Source organism: Anas acuta, chromosome 32 (assembly GCF_963932015.1).
Source record: "Anas acuta chromosome 32, bAnaAcu1.1, whole genome shotgun sequence".
Taxonomy (NCBI): domain Eukaryota; kingdom Metazoa; phylum Chordata; class Aves; order Anseriformes; family Anatidae; genus Anas; species Anas acuta.
In genome coordinates, this window is record NC_089010.1 from 1,363,001 (window position 1) to 1,382,681 (window position 19,681).

At 69.8% G+C, this 19,681-nt stretch overlaps 3 protein-coding genes across 4 annotated transcripts; 1 reads left to right on the plus strand and 2 right to left on the minus strand.

The window, feature by feature from the left end:
- Positions 1–1,414: 1,414 nt before the first annotated feature.
- Positions 1,415–10,775, minus strand: RASAL3 (RAS protein activator like 3). The gene is given in 20 exon segments (XM_068664451.1): positions 1,415–1,655; positions 1,737–1,812; positions 2,051–2,250; positions 2,343–2,462; positions 3,122–3,440; positions 3,571–3,674; positions 3,831–4,032; positions 4,350–4,586; positions 4,899–5,043; positions 5,227–5,371; positions 5,832–6,174; positions 6,176–6,375; positions 6,807–6,905; positions 7,198–7,330; positions 7,410–7,492; positions 7,580–7,668; positions 8,574–8,652; positions 8,734–8,858; positions 9,297–9,696; positions 10,643–10,775. Coding segments are annotated over 19 exon segments (3,252 nt in total). The 5' UTR covers positions 10,643–10,775; the 3' UTR covers positions 1,415–1,502.
- A 584-nt stretch (positions 10,776–11,359) lies between these two features.
- Positions 11,360–14,435, minus strand: PGLYRP2 (peptidoglycan recognition protein 2). Its single transcript, XM_068664465.1, has 5 exons — positions 14,302–14,435; positions 12,491–13,327; positions 12,053–12,263; positions 11,653–11,947; positions 11,360–11,536 (listed from the first exon to the last, which is right to left on the minus strand). Exons 1-5 carry the CDS (start codon positions 14,351–14,353, stop codon positions 11,534–11,536), a joined length of 1,398 nt encoding a protein of 465 aa, XP_068520566.1. The 5' UTR covers positions 14,354–14,435; the 3' UTR covers positions 11,360–11,533.
- Positions 14,436–15,274: 839 nt separating this feature from the next.
- Positions 15,275–19,165, plus strand: CYP4F22 (cytochrome P450 family 4 subfamily F member 22). Of its 2 annotated transcripts, XM_068664463.1 has the most exons (12): positions 15,276–15,503; positions 15,837–15,981; positions 16,507–16,560; positions 16,645–16,772; positions 17,026–17,153; positions 17,319–17,586; positions 17,960–18,026; positions 18,108–18,237; positions 18,331–18,464; positions 18,551–18,615; positions 18,705–18,787; positions 18,888–19,165. In XM_068664463.1, exons 1-12 carry the CDS (start codon positions 15,333–15,335, stop codon positions 19,063–19,065), a joined length of 1,551 nt encoding a protein of 516 aa, XP_068520564.1. In that variant the 5' UTR covers positions 15,276–15,332; the 3' UTR covers positions 19,066–19,165. The 2 variants fall into 2 exon arrangements, with proteins under 2 accessions (XP_068520565.1, XP_068520564.1); XM_068664464.1 differs by lacking the exon at positions 16,507–16,560 and having other exon boundaries at positions 15,275–15,503.
- The last annotated feature ends 516 nt before the right edge of the window (positions 19,166–19,681 follow it).

The following is a 19,681-nucleotide window of genomic DNA, read 5'->3' on the forward strand; positions in this document are numbered from 1 at the left end:
CCCTGCCCCCCCCAACCCCCCCCAGCCCCACCCGCTCCCCCGTCCCCGTTTTCAGCACCCCGGACGGTGCTCCGCCACCGGGGGCTCCGAGCCCCTTCCCCCCCCCTCCCCCCCCTCCCCATGCCGGTTCCCGGTACCGGGGGGGGGGGGGCCACGACCCCACTTCCCCCCTTCCCCCCCCCAACCCCCCCCAAACCCCCCCGGGGCCTGCTCCCCCCCCCCCCCCCCCCCGGTACTCACCCGTCCGCCCCCCCGGGGCCGGGCCCTGCGGGCTCCTCAGCGCCTCCGCCGCCCCCGGGGCCTCCCCGCGGGCTCCGGGCCCCGCAGCAAGCGCGGGGCCGAGGCCATGGTCCCGTTGAGGCCCCCCCCCGGGGGCTCCTCTCCCGGTGCCCCTCCCCGGTGCCGCCTCCTCCTGCGCCGCTCCGGCCGCTCCCCCGCCCCCCTCCCGGCGGCGGGGCCTGACTACGTCACGCCGAGCGCGACCGGGGCCGCCGCCGACATCTTGGGGGCGGCGAGGGGGGGCCCAGCGCCGCCTCCGCCGCCGCCGCCGCCGCCATCTTGGGGCCGCGCCGCCCCCCGGCCCCCCGCCCCCGCCCCCTGCCCCCGCCCCGCCGGAGCGGCCGCCGCCGCCGCCGCCCCCCCCCCACCCCGCCCATTGGCCCCGCGCGGCGCCGCCGTGATGACGTCAGCGGCGAGGCGGCGCCGCCATGTTGGGAGTGGCGGAGGAAGGGGGTGGGGGGGGAGAAGGGGGAAAGGGGGAAGGAGGGGGGAGGCGGCGCGGTTCCTACGTCATCACCACGCGACGGCCGCGCCGCGCCGCCATCTTGGGGAGGGCGCGGAGAGGGGAGGGGGCGGCCCCGAGGTGGCCGCGCTGGGGCTCGGGAGCCCCCCCCCCGGGGATCCCCAAGGTCCGGTCAGCCCCAGAGGGCTCCCGGGGACCTGTCCCAAAAGGTCCCCGTGGTGCTGACACCCCCAAAAAGCCCCCAAGGCCCTGCCCTAAAGGTCCCCATGGACTTGAGACCCCCAAAGGGACCCCAAGGCCCCTGTCCCAAGAGGTCCCCATGGATGTGACACCCCCAAAGGGCTCCCGTGGTCCTGGCGCCCCCAAAAGTCCCCATGGACTTGGACTTGACACCCCAAAAGGGGCCCCCAAGGCCCCTGTCCCCCTTGGGTCCCCCCATGGCCCTGCCCCAAAAGTCCCCAAGGTCCTGGCACCCCCAAATGGCCCCCAAGACCCTGCCCCAAAAGTCCCCATGGACTTGAGACCCCCCAAAGAGCCCCCCAAGGCCCTGTCCCAAGAGGTCCCCATGGCCGTGACACCCCCAAAAAGCCCCCCGCGGCCCTGCCCTAAAGCCTCTGGTGACCCGGGGGGGTGGATGCGGCCCCCAGGACGCGGGGTGCTGAGAGGCGCCGCTCCGAGTGACACCGACGCCGTTTATTCCTTGGGGACAGGAATCCCGCGGGGATTGGGGTCAGGCAGCTTTTGGGGACGGCGCCGGGGGTCACACGCTGGTGGCCTGGGCGTCCTCGCCGCCCTCGTCCCAGCTCGGTGTCCCCAGGGGCCGCTGTCCCGTCCGGCCCGGGTGGCCCCGCAGCTGGGCGATGGCAGCGCGCAGCTCGCTGTGGTCCCGCTCCAGCGCCGAAATTCGGCTCTCCTGCGAGGGGACGGCGTCAGCGCCCACCGCCCGGCCCCCAGACCCCCACACCCCCGCTCCCGGGGCTCCCGGGGCTCTTACCAGCGCTCGGCCCCTCTCCTCGCTGGCCTTCAGCCTCTCCAGGTCCTTCTTCCGCGTGCCTTCAGCTGCCGTCAACCTAAAATTTTGGGTTGGGGATGAGCCTGGACCCCCAGCAGGAGCTGGAAGCGGTGTGGGGGGTGCAGAGCTGGGTGCTGGGCTCTGCTTTGGGGTCTCCCGGGCTTTGGGGTCCTCCAGGCTTTGGGGTCCTCCAGGCTTTGGGATCTCCCAGGATTTTGGGTTTCCAAGGCTTTGGGCCCCCCCCAGGCTTTGGGGCCCCCCAGTCTTTGGGGCCCCCCAGTCTTGTGGCCACCCACCTGGCTCCCAGGTTGGCCACGCGCGCGTTGGCCTCGTCCAGCTGCTGGCGGAGCCCCTGGAGCTGCTGGCGGTGCTGGCCCTGCTCCTGCCGCAGCCCCCGCAGCTGCGCCTCCAGCTCGCCCGCCCGCGCCTCTGCCCGCCGCAGCTTCTCCCGGCTCTCCGCCACCTCCTTCCCCAGCGCCTCGATCAGCCGCCCGTGCTGGTTTGGTTTTTGGGGGGACACAAAAGGGCGGAGGTCAAGAGGGAGGCCGGGGGGTGCCGGGCTGGGTGCGGCCCCCCCCCCCAGGTTACCTTTTCCAGGGGGCGGATGGCGTAGAGCTCGCCCTGGGCCGCCGCCGCGTCCTCGTAGCGCTGCCACGGCACCGTGGATTTGCGCGGCAGCGACACCGACGAGCGCAGCTTCGAGCGGCCCTGCGGCACCCCGGGGCACCCGTCAGCGGGGGCACCCTGGGGTGCGCAGCAGGGTGGGGGCCTGCCGCCCCCCAGAGGGTCTCCACGGTCTTTTCTCGAGGGGTCCCCGAGCCCCTGTGTTCCCTGAGGGGTCTCCATGGCCCCGTCCTCCCCAAAAAGGTCCCCGTGATCCTACCACAAATGTTCCCCATGGCCTTGCCACCCCCAAAGGGACCCCAGTTGTCCCCAAAGGGACCCCATGGCTCCATCGTACCCAAAGGGACCCCAATTGTCCCCAAAGGGACCCCATGGCTCCATTGTCCCCAAAGGGACCCCAGTTGTCCCCAAAGGGACCCCATGGCTCCATCGTACCCAAAGGGACCCCAGTTGTCCCCAAAGGGACCCCATGGCTCCATCGTACCCAAAGGGACCCCAATTGTCCCCAAAGGGACCCCATGGCTCCATTGTCCCCAAAGAGACCCCAATTGTCCCCAAAGGGTCCCCACGGCTCCATTGTCCCCAAAGGGACCCCATGGCTCCATTGTCCCCAACGGGACCCCACAGCCTTGTCCTGGCCCCACCACCCCCAAAACGTCCCCGTGATCCCTCTCCAAAAACCTCCCCATGGCGCTGCCACCCTCGAGGCGTCCCCCCCCATCCCAGGGCGGGGGTTGTCTCACCGTGGCCTCTCGAGGGCCGGAGCCCCCCGGGGGGTCCTCGCCTTGCGCCCCCGCCACGTGCTCGGCGCTGCTCTGCTTGCGCAGGCGGCGGGCGGCTTTGTTCTGCGCGGGGACGCTCTGGGTGCGCTGCACGTTCCTCCGCTCGCGGCCGGGCCGAGGGGACGGGGACGGGGACGGCGCCCGCCCCGGCTCCGCGTCCGTCCCGTCCTCGCGGCTGCGCACGCGGCGGATGCTGACGAGGGACTGGCTCTTGATGAGGGGGCTGTGCTTGCTCAGGTCCCGCGGGGGCACGAAGCCCGGCTTCTGGCTCTCCGCCGGGCTGGGCGAGGAGAGGGGGGAGGTGGCACCCAGAGTCACCCTGTCCCCAACCGGGAGCAGAACCACCCCGAAAGGCTCCCGGTGTCACCCTGCTGGCCCCACGCGTGTGTCCCCTGCACACCCCCCGGTACCTTCGCTCCGTGGTGGAGCTGAGCCGGACGGAGACGGGCACCGGGGTGCCCTCCCTGATGGCGTTGAGGATGGTGGGCAGGGGCTCCAGCTCCTCCTGCGTGGCCTGCCAGGACAAAACGGGGACGTTACGGGGACGCCGGGTGGCCCTAGGGTGGGTGACACACACGTGGCAGCGAGAACCCGGCTCAGCGCACGGGGACAAGACGGTGGCCGGGGTCACCGGCCCCACGTGGGGACACACACACGGGGGTGGTGGCACCTGGTCCAGGCTGGAGAAGATGTCGCAGAGCAGGAGGTGGAGGGTGGCGAGCTCCAGGGCCAGGTCCACGTAGCCGTCGTAGGTGGCCATGTGGGCGCCGCTCTCGGGGTTGGCCACGCTCTGCAGGAAGGTCGTCATCGGGCCCCAGTGGTGCTCCAGGAACTCGTTCATGAAGCCCATGTAGGCCTCCTTCTCGCCGAACCTGGGGACGTGGTGGCCTGTCACCGGCGTCACCGCCGCGTCCCCAAACCCGGCCACCACGGGTGAGGGCACGGCCGTGTCCCCGTGGCGTGCCGGGGACGTCCCCGGTGCCCCGTAGGGTGTGGGATCCCTCTGTGCAGCCCCATGCCATGGAGGAGCTGCCCCATTTCAGGGCACGTTGGGGACATCCCTCCTGCCCCACGGCCGTTTTAGGGCACACCCCACAGGCTGTAGGGGCTGTAGGGGCTGTAGGGGACATCGACACCACCCCACGGGGACCCCCCTCCCCACCAGCACCGCCGGTGCGCCGTGACCTACGTGGTGAAGTTGGCCAGGTTCTGGATGACCTTGGCCACCAGGGTGAGGGTGCGGGCGGTGGCCTCGCTGGGGTACTCCTGGACGAGGCCGAAGAGGCTGGGGGACATGATGGCCGGGCAGAGGAAGCGCAGGAAGAGCGAGGCCGACACCAGGCGCTGCCCGATGGCCGCCTTGCCCCGCGCCGCGCACTCCTCCTGCCACGCCGCGAAGATCTCGCCCAGCTCCGCCGGGAAGGCTCTGCGGGGACAGGCGGGGGGGTGGGTGGCCCCAAAGTCCCCCCGCGATGGTCCCGTGTCTGTCCCAGACCCGTCCCCACGTCCCTCCCGGTGCCCATCGCCGTGTCCATCCCAGGCGTGGCGCCTTTCTCTGTTCCTGTCCCCAGACTTGTCCCCGTGTCCTTCCCCACATCCATCCCAGTGCCAGGACCCGTTCCCGTGCCCGTCCCCAAGCCCGTCCCTGGGTCCCCGTGCTGTCCCCTGGTGGCTGTCCCCGTGCCCTCTCCCGTGCCCGTGCCGTTGCCCAAGCCCTTTCCCGTCCCCTGCCCCTCACTCGCAGGACGTGGCGATGCGCTGGAAGGTCTCCTCGCAGACCTGCCGCAGGTTGTTCTGGTTGTCGGAGAGGTCGGGGCCGGCGCATTTACTGGGATCGACCTCGCAGCTATCGTCCGAGGTGCAGAGCTGGGCCAGGGCCTCACCTGGGCACCGGGGGGCAACTGGTGAGGGACTGGCCGGCCCCCACCACGGGCACGGCTGTGACGAGCCCCCAGGGATGTGCTGGGGGTGTCCCGCAGCCCGAAATGCCCCATAGTACCCCATAACATCCCGCCCACGCCCTGCACCCCGTAATGCCCCCAAAGCCTTTTAATGCCCGGCCGTACCCAGCGTGTCCTGGAGGTACTTGCCCCCCACCAGTTTCATGTATTCATCGATGGCCTTGGTGGCCAGCGTGTTCTCGCGGAAGATCAGCGCCTCCCGGTCGTCGAAGCGGTCCAGCTCGGCCACGCCGAGGTCAATGAGGAACGCCTGCGGGGTGGCCACGGCGAGGGGCTCAACCCGTGGGCCCAATGGGACTTGGCGACCCCAGCCCGGGCAGTGCCTGGGTCTCCTGGAATCCCCTCGAACTGAATTTCCCATCCTATCCCATCCCATCCCACTCACAGCACCATGCCATGCCACGCCGTCCCAACCCATCCCATCCCAACCCAATCCACCCCAACTCAACTCAACCCAACCCAACTCAACCCAACCCAACCCATCCCATCCCAACCCAACCCAACCCATCCCAACCCAATCCACCCCAACCCAACCCAACTCAACTCAACTCAACCCATCCCATCCCATCCCATCCCGTCCAGTCCCGTCCCGTCCCGTCCCATCCCAACCCAACCCAACCCAACCCAACCCAACCCAACCCAACTCAACCCAACCCATCCCAACCCCCCCCCCACCACGTCCACCACACCTCGCTCATGGCGCTCCCTACCTTGGCTTTCCCGGTGCTCTGCAAGACGTGGACCAAGGTTCCGGCCAGCTCCTCCTTGTGCCGCACGGCGATGGTGGGCTCCAGGTGGGCGCACAGCTCCCGGTAGTGGAAGGTGATGAATTCGGCCAACTCCTTGTAGCGCACGATGGGCAGCACCCGCACCTCCCGGTACCGCCCGCGCACCCGCACCGCCGGCGCCCGCTCGCCGCTGCCGTGGCCGCCCAGCGGGTACCAGCGCTCCAGGGGCTGCCGGGCGGCCGCCAGCTCTGCCAAGGGGACGGTGACAGATGCCACCGTCTGGCAGGGGTGGCCCTGGTCATCGCGGCACAGGGCGAGGGTGAGGGCGCAGGGCGGGCGGCAGGGCAGCCAGCTGGAAGAGCTCGCCCCAGAAGAGCTCGCCGTCGGGACCGGCCACCTTGGCGGTGGTGCGGGCGAAGAGCGCGCCGTCCAGGAGGAGGTGGCAGCGGAGGTGGCGCCGGGGTGGCAGGTCCCGCGCCTCGTACACCCACAGGCTCAGCGCCAGCTCCAGCCGCTCGCAGTTGTCCTGGGGAGGGCGAGGGGGGGGGGAAGCGTGGGGTCAGGGGTAAGGGGAGGGGGTGTAAAAGTCGGTGGGGGTGTTGGGGGGATGCGGCGTGGGGGTTTGTGGGTGGAGATGGGGACAGGAGGGGACGTGGGGACAGGAGGGGGCATGGAGGGGTGGGAGGGGTCACTGGGGCAGGAGGGGACAAGGGACTGAAGGGGTCGTGGGGACAGGAGGGGACACTGAGGACTGGAGGGGGGATATGGGAACAGGAGGGGACAGGGAAATCCACGGAGGGACAGAGCCAGGATGGAACACAGGGGACAGGAGTGGGACATGGGGGACAGCCAAGCCCTCAGGACAAAAGGGGGCATGGGTGGGGACAGGACCCATGCTCAGGGTGCCGGGGGGTGTCCCTGGGGGTGGCGGGGGTGTCCCATGGGTGCCCATCCCACCTTGTTGGGCTGCACGGTCCGGCGCAGGTTCTCGATCCAGCGGTCGCGCTCGGCCAAGGACGTGCAGCCAAAGGAGCGGCTGCCCTCAGCGGTGATGATCTGGGTGCAGGGGAGGTGTCAGAAAGGCACCCCAGGGTGCCCAGGGGATGGCCCTGGCTTGGGGTGCTTATGGCTGTGCTAGGGTGCTCTGGGTGCCCAGCGGGGGTCCCCTGGGGGCTTGGGCAGGGTGCCCTTGGTGCTCTGGGTGCCCCAGGAGCCAGGCAAGGAATTATGTTGGGGTGCTCTGGGTGCTCCTCCAGGGTGTCCTGGGTGCATGGCCACGATTTCTGGGTGCCCTGGGTGCCCCGGCCACCTCCCAAGGGTGTCCCGGGTGCGTGGCCGGGGCCGTTACCTGGAAGCAGAACTTCTCCCCCACGATGCTGCCGTGCACGGGCCGGATGATGACGTTGTCCCCGGTGAGGTCCAGCTCGGCGGCGCTCGGCGGGGGCAGCAGGGACTCGCGCGAACCGCTCTGGCTCGGGGTCCTGAGGGGGACACGGCTGCCACCAGGGGCCCTCCCCAGTGTCCCCACCACCGTCCCCGCCGCCTCCCACGGGGCCGTACCTCTCACCATCAGCCACCGCCGTCGTCTCGGTTTTGGGCACTGCGCGCCCTTTCCGATCCCGGAGCCGCTTCCACAGCAGGCCCTGGTTTAGGGACAAGGGGATGGGTGCCACGCGACTTCCTGGGTGTGGCGTGGCACCCAAGGGTGGCACCGGGCCCGGGATGCCCACCTTGACATTGCTGAACTGGGAGGTGACCGAAGCGTCGCTGTCGGTGCCTTTCCCTGCTGCCCGTGTGTTTCTCTCCTCCGTGGCCGGGTCTGCAGGAGCCACCCACATCAGCCCCCCCCTCAGGTGCACCCCCAGCCCCCCAACACCACGGTAGGGTGCAGGGGGGCAGGATGCAGCCCAATCCACCCCCCCACATCACCCTTAGAAACATCAACCAAAGCGGGAGGGAGGACGGAGCCCTCCTGCCCCCGGAGGTTCTGGGTGCCAAATCCTGCCCACCTGTAGCCCCAAAATTCAGCCAAGCCTCGGGTGCAGCCCGTTCGTGGGTGCGAGGGAGAAGGGTGCAGAGGGGCTGGGGGTCCGGGGGGGTCCGGGGAGGGGGAACTCACCTCCCTGCGCGGCGCAGAGCAGCCAGCGGCGGGGGCCCATGGCTGGTTGGCGGCGGCGCCTGCCCGCGCTGATGGGGGGCGCGGGGAGGAAGCCGAAAGCGCTTATCGGCCGGATCAGCACACGCAGCAGCGTGGAGGAAGCAGTGACGGCGCCCGGCACCCTTGCACGGAGGACTTCCTCCAGGCCCCAGCGCTCGGTGTGGTGCACGGCGCGTGGGGCAAGGTGAGGGGCATGGCACGGGGCACGGGGCACGGTGTGGGGCGCAATGCACAACGCACGGCGTGGGGCACGGCGTGGGGCACGGTGTGGGGGCACGGTGTGGGGCATGGCACAGGGCACAGAATGGGGCTTGGAGTGGGGCATGGTGCAGCGTGGGGTGCGTGGCACGGTGCACAGGGCACGGGGTGGTGCGTGGCGTGATGGATAACATGGAACATGGCACGAGGCATCGCACGGGGCATGGCCACGATGCACGGCGTGGGGCGTGGGGCACGGTGCGTGGGGCGTGGGGCACGGTGCGTGGGGCAAGGCCCAAAGGCTCCCCACACAGGAGCTGCTCCAGAGCTTGCAGCAGCCCTGCCAGCACCCCGTGCCATCGGCTCACCGGTGTCCCTCCTGCCACCCGCTGGGTGCAGGTTGGTGCTCTCGGAGCTCCCGGTCCGGTTCCTGCTCCTGCACGAAGCCTGAGGGCGCAGCGGGGTCAGGCACCGCCACCTCCAGCACCCCGTGCACCCCAGGGTGCCCCGGGGTCCCCGTGTCCTCACCTCCTCGTCCCTGCCCACGTGGATCAGGTGCCCGTCCACCAGCGAGAAGTTGGAGACGTCCCACACTGGCGCATCGGGTGCCGGAGCCAGCGGGGCTGTCGGGGTGCTGTGGGTGCTCTCTGGGGCTGGGGGTGCAGAGCAGGGTGTCAGGACCACCCGGTGGGTGCTCGTTTGGTCAGCGCGGTGGCACAAGGGGATGTGGCCGTGGCCGTGCCACCAGGGGTGCAGCGGTGCTGGAGGACGCGTGGCCGTGGAGGTGCCACCATCAGCGTGGCAATGCCGGGCCGCACGTGGCCATGACCAAACCCTCTACAGGTCACACGCAGGGACCCAGCCGTCCTGCCCCCATGGGTGCCCCCCTACCCAGCACCGGCAGAGCCTGCCCCACATCCTGCCCCACACCACGGCCCAGCTCACAGCCCCCGCGCCCCTCGCCAGCACCCACCCACCACCCATCACCCCCCAGACCCCCGCAGTCTCCACCACCCCTCACCCACAACCCACCCGCCACCCATTGCCCCCAACCCACCACCCACTCCCTAACCCCCCCAGCACCCCCGTACTTGGCAGAGCGTCGCGGTGCGCCCGCTCAGCCCTGGCACCGCTGTCCCCGTGGCCCTTTCTCTTGGACATGGAGCGCAAATACTTCTGCAGGGTGGCCTTGCCACCTTCGGGGCTCCGCGGCTCCTTGGCCACCTTGGAGGGGGCCGAGAAAGCCCGCTGGAAGAGGGACCGGCGGGTGCTGGCTTTGGGTGCCCCCTTCCCAGCCCCATCGTCGGGGCCGTCGGATTCGGGTTGGCTGTAGGAACGCTTCCAGCCCTGCAGCCGGGTCCAGCGCCGGCTGCCCGGGGACCCTGTGCCCCGCTCGGGTTCCCGGTCACCCATGGGTGCTGCCGTTCGCCATTTGTAGGTCTTCAGCAGCGTCGGCGTCTCGGCTGCCGCTGGGGGTTTCTCCACCTCCATCTGCGGGATGGGGAGAGCCCCATGAGCCACGGCCACGGGCTGGGGTGGGGACCGGGGTGGGCACCCTTATGTGGGCACCCCTATTTGGGTGCCCCTCTCCAAGCATCCCTTCTGGGGCACCCCCATCCTGGCACCGTTACCTGGGTGCTCTCACCTAGGGGGGGCTCTATCCGGACACCCTCTTCCATGTCCCCCTATCGGGGCACCCCTACACTGCTCCCCAATTTGCACGCTCACAGGGGGGCCACCGCGGTGCCGCCGACCCCGCACCCACACCGCCCCCCATGGCACCCCTCCGTGCCGGGGCACAGGGGCGGCAGGATACGGTGCCACTGGGGCGCGGTGACACCGGGTTGGGGTGACACCGGGGGTGGGTGGCCCTGCAGCCACCCCGGCCCCAGGCACAGGCGGGTGCCGGAGATGTTTCCGTCGCCATCGCGGCCGCGCCGCCACGGCATTTCCTCCCGGCACCTGCACCCTGCGCGTGCCCCACGCCTGCCGGGGGGGGCTCCAGGGATGGGTGACCCCCCCACCCATCCCCAGCCCGCACCCCAGGGTGGGTGCAGGCCAAGGCGGGGGGGCTGCTCCCGTGGTGCTGGTTGCACCCCGCAGCTTCCTGGGGGGGCACCCGCAAGGTGGAAGCGAGCTGCAGGCGCCCGCCAATTTTGGGGTGCCAGCACCCCGGCGCTGAGCTGGGGAGGGTGCCCCAGAGCTGGGGGTGGTGCCGGTGCTTTTGGGGTCCACTCTCCCCCCTCCCCAGGTAGCAGCACCCTCCAGCACCCCCAGCACCCACGGAGCACCCTTTGCTCAGCAGGGAGCTGCCTCACCCCATGCTGGCACCCCACGCCCCCCCCTTTGGCTCCCTCCCACCCCCGCCTGCTCCCGAGGCTGGAGCATCACCCCAGGGTGCCACCTCCCCGCGGAACCCCCCCCATCCCCGCCGTACCTCGGCCGCCTGCTGCCTCCTCGGCACCCGGGCTCAGCCGCCCCGGTTCCTGCCGTGGCTTCCCCATGTGACCAGGCAGGAGTTTCAGTCACACCCTCACCTCCGCCTCTGCCCCGCTGATGTTATCGGGGCGCCCAGCCCGGCCGGATCACGCTCGGCCACGGCCCCGGGGGGCACCGAGCCGGGAGAGCCACGCCGGGCCCTCCGCCAGGTGCTTGGGAACTGCCGGAGGCCAGCGGTGTTCGTCCAGCTCAGTGACCATCATTAGGTTTCAGAGTGAACAGGTGCTGGAAACATCGGTGCTGGAGCATCACAGCGCAGGGCGGTGCGGGGACACCTCCGGGGGCTGGGTGGGGAGGGTGGGCGACCCCAGCTGGGGGCTTGGGGGGGTCTCCAAGGTGGGCTCAGCTTGGGCTGTCCTGATGGGCACGGGTCCCGCGTGTGCACATGCGCACCCACACACAGGTCGTGGGACCCCCCGGCTGCCCACCGCCCCGTGCCTCAGTTTCCCCTTCGCTCCCCAGGGGCCGAGCTGCTGTCCTGGCACTGATTTTATTAGGGGGGTGCTCGTGGCTACGGGCACGGTGCGCTGGGCCAGTGGGACCCCGGCAGGACCCCTGCGGGCCGGTGTCCTTCGGGGCTGCGGACATTCGGGGGCAGGGTCCTGCTGGGTGCATCCCCTGGCTGCCCACCCACACCAGTGTCCGTCCGGGCTGCCGTCCGTCTGTCTGTCTGGACCGGGGTCCGGCTGGTGTCCGTGGTCCCCCATCAGGTCTCCATCCGCCCCGACCAGGATCCGACCTTGGCAGCACCCGTCCGGACCAGCACCCGTCCGGACCAGCACCCATCCGGACCAGCACCCCCCAGCGCAGCGCCCTCGGGGGCCGGTCCTCACTGCGAAGGAGAGCAGAACCCATGGGCAGTCCTGGCACCGAACCCGCTCCCACCTCGGTGGGCTCAGACCACCCAAACCCCCACCCCCGGTGGATGCCGTGGGAGCCGGTGCCCACCTGGAAGCCGCGCCAGGTCCTGATCTCCTGGAAGAGGGAGTCTCCGGGGCAGCTGGTGTTCACCACCTGCCGGTGGCCGCGCAGGGCGTAGTCGTGGCGGAGCCGGCCGGCCCTGACGGCGCAGGGCAGGAGGCCGTCGCGCACCAGGGCGATGGCGTCGGGGTCGGGCAGGGTGGCCGAGAAGTTGCCCACGTAGCCCACGCCGTAGCCTTTGGTGTTGTGGCCTCTGGTGTGGGCACCCACCCAGTGCCACCCCCGGCCCTGGTACAGGTACCCGTCCGAGCCCACCACGAAGCTGCGGGCACCCAAGGGTGTTGGGTGGTGAGGATGGCGACGGGGTGACGGGCACCGCGGCGGGATGGCAGGGACAGCAGCGGGGTGCCGGTGCCGTCGGGCTCACCTGTAGCCGATGTCGTCCCAGCCCCGGGTGTCCTGGTGGAAGCGCTGCATGGAGCGCATGGCGCGGGCGCAGGCGGCGAAGGTGCGGCACGGGGCGCTGGGCACGAAGGTGTGGTGGATGTAGACAGAGCCCAGGGGCAGGGACAAGGGTTTGGGGGTGCCCCGGTAGGGACGGGCGCCCCACATGCAGCGGGGGACGATGGCCGGGCACTCTGCGAGGGAAGGCAGCGGGTGGCAGCGGGGAGCCCTTGGCTGGGGACGTGGCTTTGTCCCGGGGGACCCAGTCCGGGGGACATGGTGCTGTCCGGCCACGCCAGTCCCTTGTGTCACCACTCAGACCTTGACAATGCCACCCATCCCGGCACCCAGCACCCACCCCGGCACCCAGCACCCTCCCTCCCACCCAACTTTTCGTCCTGGGGGGGTGCCACCTCCCTACCGACAAAGGTCTCCATGAAGTCCCGCGCCGCCCAGCGGGCGATGGCCCCCTCCTCCTCCTCACCCACATCCTCCAAGAGCCCTCGGGTGGGCGGCAGCACCCGGAGCAGGCGCAGCATCGCCACCACCTCCTCCTCCAGCTTCTTCAGCCCCGTCAGCGCCCCGAAATCCCGGCGCCGGTAGCTGCTGGGGGGCCGCCCGCTCGCGGTGCCGTTGTCCGTCCCGTAGTAGCTCCGGAGCAGGGGGGCGAGCGGGACGGGTCCCTTGGCCAAGCGGGCACCCAGCAGCACCCCATCCAGCGCCCCGTTGGCGACGGCCTCGGGGACGGGCGAGGGGGGACCCAGCAGGGTGAAGTTTTGGGGGTTCTCCACGTCGTCCCAGCACCCGCTGGGTCCCAGGGTGGCCCCGCTGTGGTTGCGGGCACGAGCCAAGAGGAAAGCCATCCCCAGCGCCTCGGTGAGGGTGACGGCGTAGAGGGCATCGAGGGCAGCGGGGGGCTCGGGCGTGGGGCCGGGCCACCCCCCCGCCATCCTCAGCCCCACTTCCACGCCTGCGAGCAGCGGCGCGAGGGCCACGGTGGAGCCGTCGGGGGCCAGCACCGCGCCGCGCTCGGGCACCGCGGGGTCGGGGCGCAGGAGGTGGGTGAGCAGCGCCTGCTGCTCGGGGCTGAGCGCCGGCAGGTCCGGGGGGGCGGCGGGGGGGTCCCCCAGCACGGCGAGGCACCCAGGGGTGCTGCAGCTCCCCAGTGCCCGCGCCAGCTCCGGCAGGCTCAGCTCCTCGGCGGCCTCCAGGGCTTCCACCATCTGCAGCACCGTGTCCATGCGGCGCGGGGGGAGAGCTGGGAGGGGGGATGGAGGCAGCTGGGGGGGGGCGCACCCGAAACTGGGAAGGGAAAGCCCCCGGAATGGAGGGATTGAACCCAAAAGGAGGCAGGCGCACCCACACTGCGTGCGAAATGGGGGGAAGGCACGAGGAGGTGGGTGAAAAGGGGCCGGAGAAGGGGAAACGGACCCAAAATGGGGCAAATGAATGCAGAAATGAGCAAATGCACCCGGAGCAGGATGCAGGCACCCAAAGCAGAGGGAAAGCACCCAAAATCAGGGGGAAAGCACCCAAAGCAGGGGGAAAGCACCCAAAACAGACGGAAAGCACCCAGCAGAATGCACCCAGAAAAGGGTAAATGCACCCAGAGAGAGGTCAATGCACCCAGAACAGGGCAAAGGCGGCCAGAAAAGAGCAAAAGCACACAAAAAAAATGGGGAAAAGCCCTCGAAGCAGAGCAAATGTACCCAGAGGTGGGCAAAAGTGGACAGAACAGGGCAAATGCAGCCCAAAAAGGGCAAATGCACTAAAAATTGAGCAAATGCACCCCAAAATCAGGCAAATGCATCCAGAGAGCAACGTGAAAGCACCTGGAGCAGGGCCAAGGCACGCAGAAAAGGGCAAAAACACCGAAAGCAGGAAAAATGCCCCCCCAACAGGATGGATGCGTGCCAGAAAAGGGCAAAAACACCCAGAAAAGGGCAAAAGCACCCCCAAAACAAGGTGACAGCTCCCGGTATGAGCACCCGGAGCCCAATGGAAGCAAAACGCACCCAAAAGTGGGGGCACCCCCTAAACACCACCCCCACCTCTGCCCCAGACAGTCAACCCGCCTCGATTTTGGGCTAAAACCTCACTAATTAGGGAAACGAGAAGAGTGGGTGGAGCCGTTTGGGCCAGAACCGGGGCTTTGCGAGGCCGCAGCGCGTCGTGACATGTCGCGACGTGCCGTGGCCTGTCATGACACGCGGCCACGGGGCCTCCCCCTACCTGTGCCAAGCCGGGCGCAGAGGCCGAGCGCCACGACGAGCCAGGGGAGCATGGCGCAGGGCAGCGCGTGGCCCCCGGTCGATGCATGGCACGGACTTTGTCCCCAAGGCCTGGGGGTGTCACCAGGGCACGGGGGCCGCTGGGGGGGGACACATGGGCACCAGGGGGTGGCACCTGCATGTGGCACGTGTGTGTGTGTGTGGGTGGTTCACGTGTGCACGTGGTGGAGCCTGGGAAGGGGACCTGTGTGTTTGTGCGTGTGCACGCGTGTGTGCGCGTGCATGGAGTGTCCCTGGGGGGGTGCACACGTGTGTGCGTGCACATACGTGTGCGTGCTCACATGTGAGTGCACACGGAGTGCGCACACGCACCGTGCGTCCACGTGTCCACATGCATGCGTGCACAGAGGTGTTTGCACATGTGATGGCACGCGTGTGCATGTGTGTGTGTGTGCACATATGTGCACACGTGTGTCTACAGCCCCCTTCCACCCCCACCCAGTTCCCCCACATCCTGCACTACTGGTTAAACTGGGTCCCAGCCAGGGAGCCCCCCCCCGCCCCGTGCCCAGCAGCCCCAGCACCCACGGGTGCCACGCTGAGGCTGCCCCAGCGCCCATGGGTGCGGTGGGGGCGTTGCGCCATGCTGGGGGTGGCCGGGGCACCCATGGGTGCGGTGGCAGGGTTGCAGCGTGCTAGGGGTGGCCCAGCAGCCAGGACACGCTGCCAGCAGGCGTGCCAGGGCATGGCGGTGCCACCGGGACGTGTCGGGGCGTGATGGCACCAGGACACGCATGGGGGGGGACAAGGACACCAGGACATGTCACAGCATGAAGCCACCAGCACATGCATAGAGGGGACAACGCCACCAGGACGTGTCCGGGGACAATGCCACCAGCACACACACGGTGGCACAGTGACACCAGGACACACCAGGACATGTGACAACGCCGTGCTGTGTCCCCACCCCTGGCCCAACCTTCGCCCTGTCCCCGTTCCGGGTGACAAAGTGCGTCCAGCCAGGGGGGGACCATGGTGGCCGCCTGGGTGCTGGGTCCCTTGGGCGCCCTGCTGCTCGCCCTGCTGCTGGGGTGGCTGCCGGGCGTGGTGGCCGCTGTCACCCGCTTCCGAGCCACTTGTCACCACCTGCACCGCTTCCCCCGGCCACCCTGGCGCAACTGGCTGCTGGGGCACACCGGGATGGTGAGGGGACACGGGGACGGGGACGGCAGGAGGGGCTGCAGGGACAGGGCGGTGGCATTTGGGGTGGGGGGGGGAGCAGGAAGGAGGTGGTGGCACCCGGTGGGGACAGCAGGGACAGGGCGGCGGAACTTGACAGGGACAGTGGGGACAGGGGGGTGGCACTTGGGGTGGAAGCAGGGGCGGGAGAGACGGAGAGGTTGCACCTGGGGGTGACAGCAAGTCCCGGGTGGTGACACCCACGGGGGGGGGGGGACAGGAGGGACGGGACGGTGGCATTTGGGGGGTGACGGCAGGGACAGAGCCGTCGGTGACCGCGCGGTGCCCGTGGCGCAGGGGAGGAACACGGAGGAGGGGCTGCAGGACGTGGACCAGCTGGTGGCACGCTACCGCCGCGGCTGCCTCTGGTGGGTGTCCCCGTGGCTGCCCGTCCTCCGCCTCTTCCACCCCGACACCCTGCGCCCCGTGCTCATGGCCTCAGGTAGCCCACCATGGGGGACGCTGGAGGTGGGAGGAGGGGGACACGGGGGTCACCGAGCTGTCCCAGAGGGTCCCCAGGGCCACCCAGAGGTGTCACCTGCGGGTGGCCCGGCCGTGCTGTTCCCTGGTGGCCACCAACCCAACGCCAGGGGCCACCCGAAGGTGTGAGCCATGGGCAACCCAAAATGCTCATCCCGTGGTGGCCACCGACCTGTCCTCGAGGGGCCTCGGAGTCACCCAAAAGTGTCACCTGGGGCTGATTTGGTGACCCAGCTGTGCCCAGCACCCATGGTGGCCACCAACCTGTCCCCAAGGGTCCCCATTCCAAATTGTCAAAATTGGCCTGGTTGTGCCCAAATACCCACCCTGTGGTGGTGACACCCCCCCGTGGGTGCACAAGGGGGGGGGATCCCCACTCCTCAGGAACCCCAAGCCCCTTGCAAGCCCCCAAGGGGACCTGGTGCCCCCCCCCCCCCCCCCCGTGCAACCCCTCCCCGCTGGATGTCCCTGTTCCCCTCTCTTGCAGCCTTCATCGCTCCCAAGGACAAACTCTTCTACGGCTTCCTCAAGCCCTGGCTGGGTGAGTGGGGGGTCCCTGGGTGGGGGTGGGGAGGGGGGCAGCACCCATGGGTGCCCCACAGATGGCACAGGGAGCCTCGCGCAGGGGACGGGCTGCTGCTGAGCCGCGGGGACAAATGGGCCCGGCACCGGCGCCTGCTGACGCCCGCCTTCCACTTCGACATCCTCAAGTCCTACGTGAGCATCTTCAACAGCAGCACCCACACCATGCACGTGAGCACGGCCCCCCGGCCCCCCCACCTGCACCCGGACCCCCGCTCCTGACCCAAATCCACACCCAGACCCTGGGTCCCCACCCAAATCCACATCCAGATCTTGGTTCCTGACCCAAATCCTCACCCAGACCCTGGGTCCTCACCCAAATCCTCACCCAGACCCCGGTCCCTGACCCTTCCCCTCACCCGACCCCTGCCTCCTGTCCCCATCCCACCCCCCCCACCCCCTGACCGTCACCCCCTGCCCTCAGGCCAAGTGGCGGGCGGCGGCAGAGGCGGGGGGGGGCGCGGCGGAGCTGAACGTGCTGGAGCACCTCAGCCTCCTCACCCTCGACAGCCTCCAGAAATGCATCTTCAGCCACGACAGCCGCTGCCAGGAGTGAGTGTGGCCCCGTCCCCACGCCAAGGACCCCCCCTGACCCCATCACATCCCTCCCAGCCCTGTCCCCAGCGAGGTGCCACCACCCTGGCACCGTCCCTTTGGCGTTTTTCCCCCAAATCGCTGGTGGCCGTGTCCCCAGCGGTCCCCCCCGTTGTCCCCCAGGCAGCCCAGCGAGTACATCGAGGCCATCCTGGAGCTCAGCACCTTGGTGGTGCGGCGCCACCACCGGCTGCTCCACCACCCCTCGTGGCTCTACCGCCTCTCGGCCGACGGGCGCCGCTTCGCCCGCGCCTGCGCCACGGTGCACGCCTTCACCGCCGCCGTGGTGCAGCGCCGGCGCCGAGCCCTCAACGCCCTCGGCCACCAGGCCTGGCTGGAGGGCCACCAGGGAAGGAGCATGGACTTCATCGACCTCCTGCTGCTGACGAAGGTTTGGGACGGGGACGGGGGCGCTGGGGTCGTGGGGAGGGTTGGGGGCAGCGCGTGGTGGCCACGGGGGAATGGGTGCGACCAAGAGGTGGTGGCCAAGAGGGTGGTGGTGGTGGCCATGGGGAGGGCTGGGGGTTGGATGGTGGCCACAGGGAGGTGGCCAAGGAGCCGTGGTGCCCAGTAGGGTGGTGGTAGCCACGGGGAGGACTGGCCATGCGGTGGTGGCCATAGCGGGACAACGGTGGCCAAGGGGATCGTGGTGGCCCTGGGAAGGGTTGGCCACTATAAGGGGACGGTGGTGGCCATGGGAAAGGCCGGCCACCTCCTTGTGGCCACGGGGTGACACCGGTGGCCATGGACGCTCACCCTTGCAGGACGAGGACGGCAACACCCTGTCGGATGAGGACATCTCGGCCGAGGCCGACACCTTCATGTTCGAGGGTGAGGGAGGCCACAGGGTGCCATGGGAGGGGGACACGGGGACGCTCGGATGTCCCCTCACCCCCTCCTTGTCCCCGACAGGACACGACACGACGGCCAGCGGCCTGGCCTGGCTGCTCTACAACCTGGCCCACCACCCCCAGTACCAGGAGCGGTGCCGCCAGGAGGCCCGCGAGCTCCTCAAGGGCAGGGACGTGGCGGAGATCGAGTGGTGAGAGACCCCCCCCGCGGTGCCATCGTCCCCTCGGCCACCCGGCTCGGGGACCCCCGGTGTCACTGTCCTGCACCCCCTCCCCCCCTCCAGGGACGACCTGTCCCGCCTGCCCTTCACCACCATGTGCATCAAGGAGAGCCTCCGCCTGCACCCCCCGGTCACCGCCGTGTCCCGGCGCTGCACCGAGGACATCGCCATGCGTGACGGGCGCGTCATCCCCAAGGGTAAGCCCCCAACGTCCCCAACGTCCCCAACGTCCCCGTCCCTCCGCTCCCCGGTCCGTAACGCGGCCCCGTGTCTGTCCCACCAGGGGTCATCTGCCTGATGAGCATCTACGGGACCCACCACAACCCCGAAATCTGGCCCGAGCCCCAGGTAGAGCCACCGCTGGCAGGGCCGTGGGGCTGCGGGACGTCCCTGTCACCGGTGTCCCCAAGGCGTGCCAGCGTCCCTTGTCACCCCAGGTCTACAACCCACTGCGCTTCAGCCCCGAGAACAGCCAGGGCCGCTCCCCGTTGGCCTTCATCCCCTTCTCCGCCGGGCCCAGGTAAGTCCCGGTGGGGACACGGCTGTCCCCGAGCGCCACCCCCCAGCCCCGGGGTGCCGAGCCGGATGGTGACACCCCCCGGGGGGGGACGCGGTGGCAGGAACTGCATCGGGCAGAGCTTCGCCATGGCCGAGCTGCGCGTGGTGGCAGCGCTGACGCTGGCTCGCTTCGCCGTGAGGCCGGACCCCGCCAGGCCGGTGCGCCGCAAAACCGAGCTGATCCTGCGCGCCGAGGACGGGCTCTGGCTGCGCCTGGAGCCGCTGCCGGAGGAGGCCTGAGGAGCGGGGACGTGGGGACACGGGGACACGGGGACACCCCAGGCGGTGGCCGTGTCCCCCCCGCTCCACCAGCAGGGAATAAACGGTGGCACGGCGGGGACGGCGGCGTGGTGGTGGTGGCATGGGGTCAGGGTGGGGGACATGGGGGTGACGGGGAGGTCCCGTGGGGCTCCGTGGGGACACCCGATGTCACCGCGCGGCGGGGACGCGTCCCCTGGGGTCACCCGATGTCATTCGGGGTGGGGATGTCCCCAGAGCCTCGTGTCACCTCCTGGCAGGGCCGTGTCCCCTGGCGAGGGCACGTCCTGGTGCCATGTGTCCCATCCCTGACGTGTCCCCAGAGTGTCCCCAGAGTGTCCCCAACGTGTCCCCAAGATGTCCCCAATGTGTCCCCAATGTGTCCCGTGTGACCCCATCATGACCCCATCGTGTCCCCAACATGTCCCCAATGAGCCCCCAGTATGTCCCCAGCATGTCCCCATTGTGTCCCCATCGTGTCCCCAACATGTCCCCAGTGAGCCCCCAGTATGTCCCCAGCATGTCCCCATTGTGTCCCCATCGTGTCCCCAACATGTCCCCAGTGAGCCCCCAGTATGTCCCCAGCATGTCCCTGTTG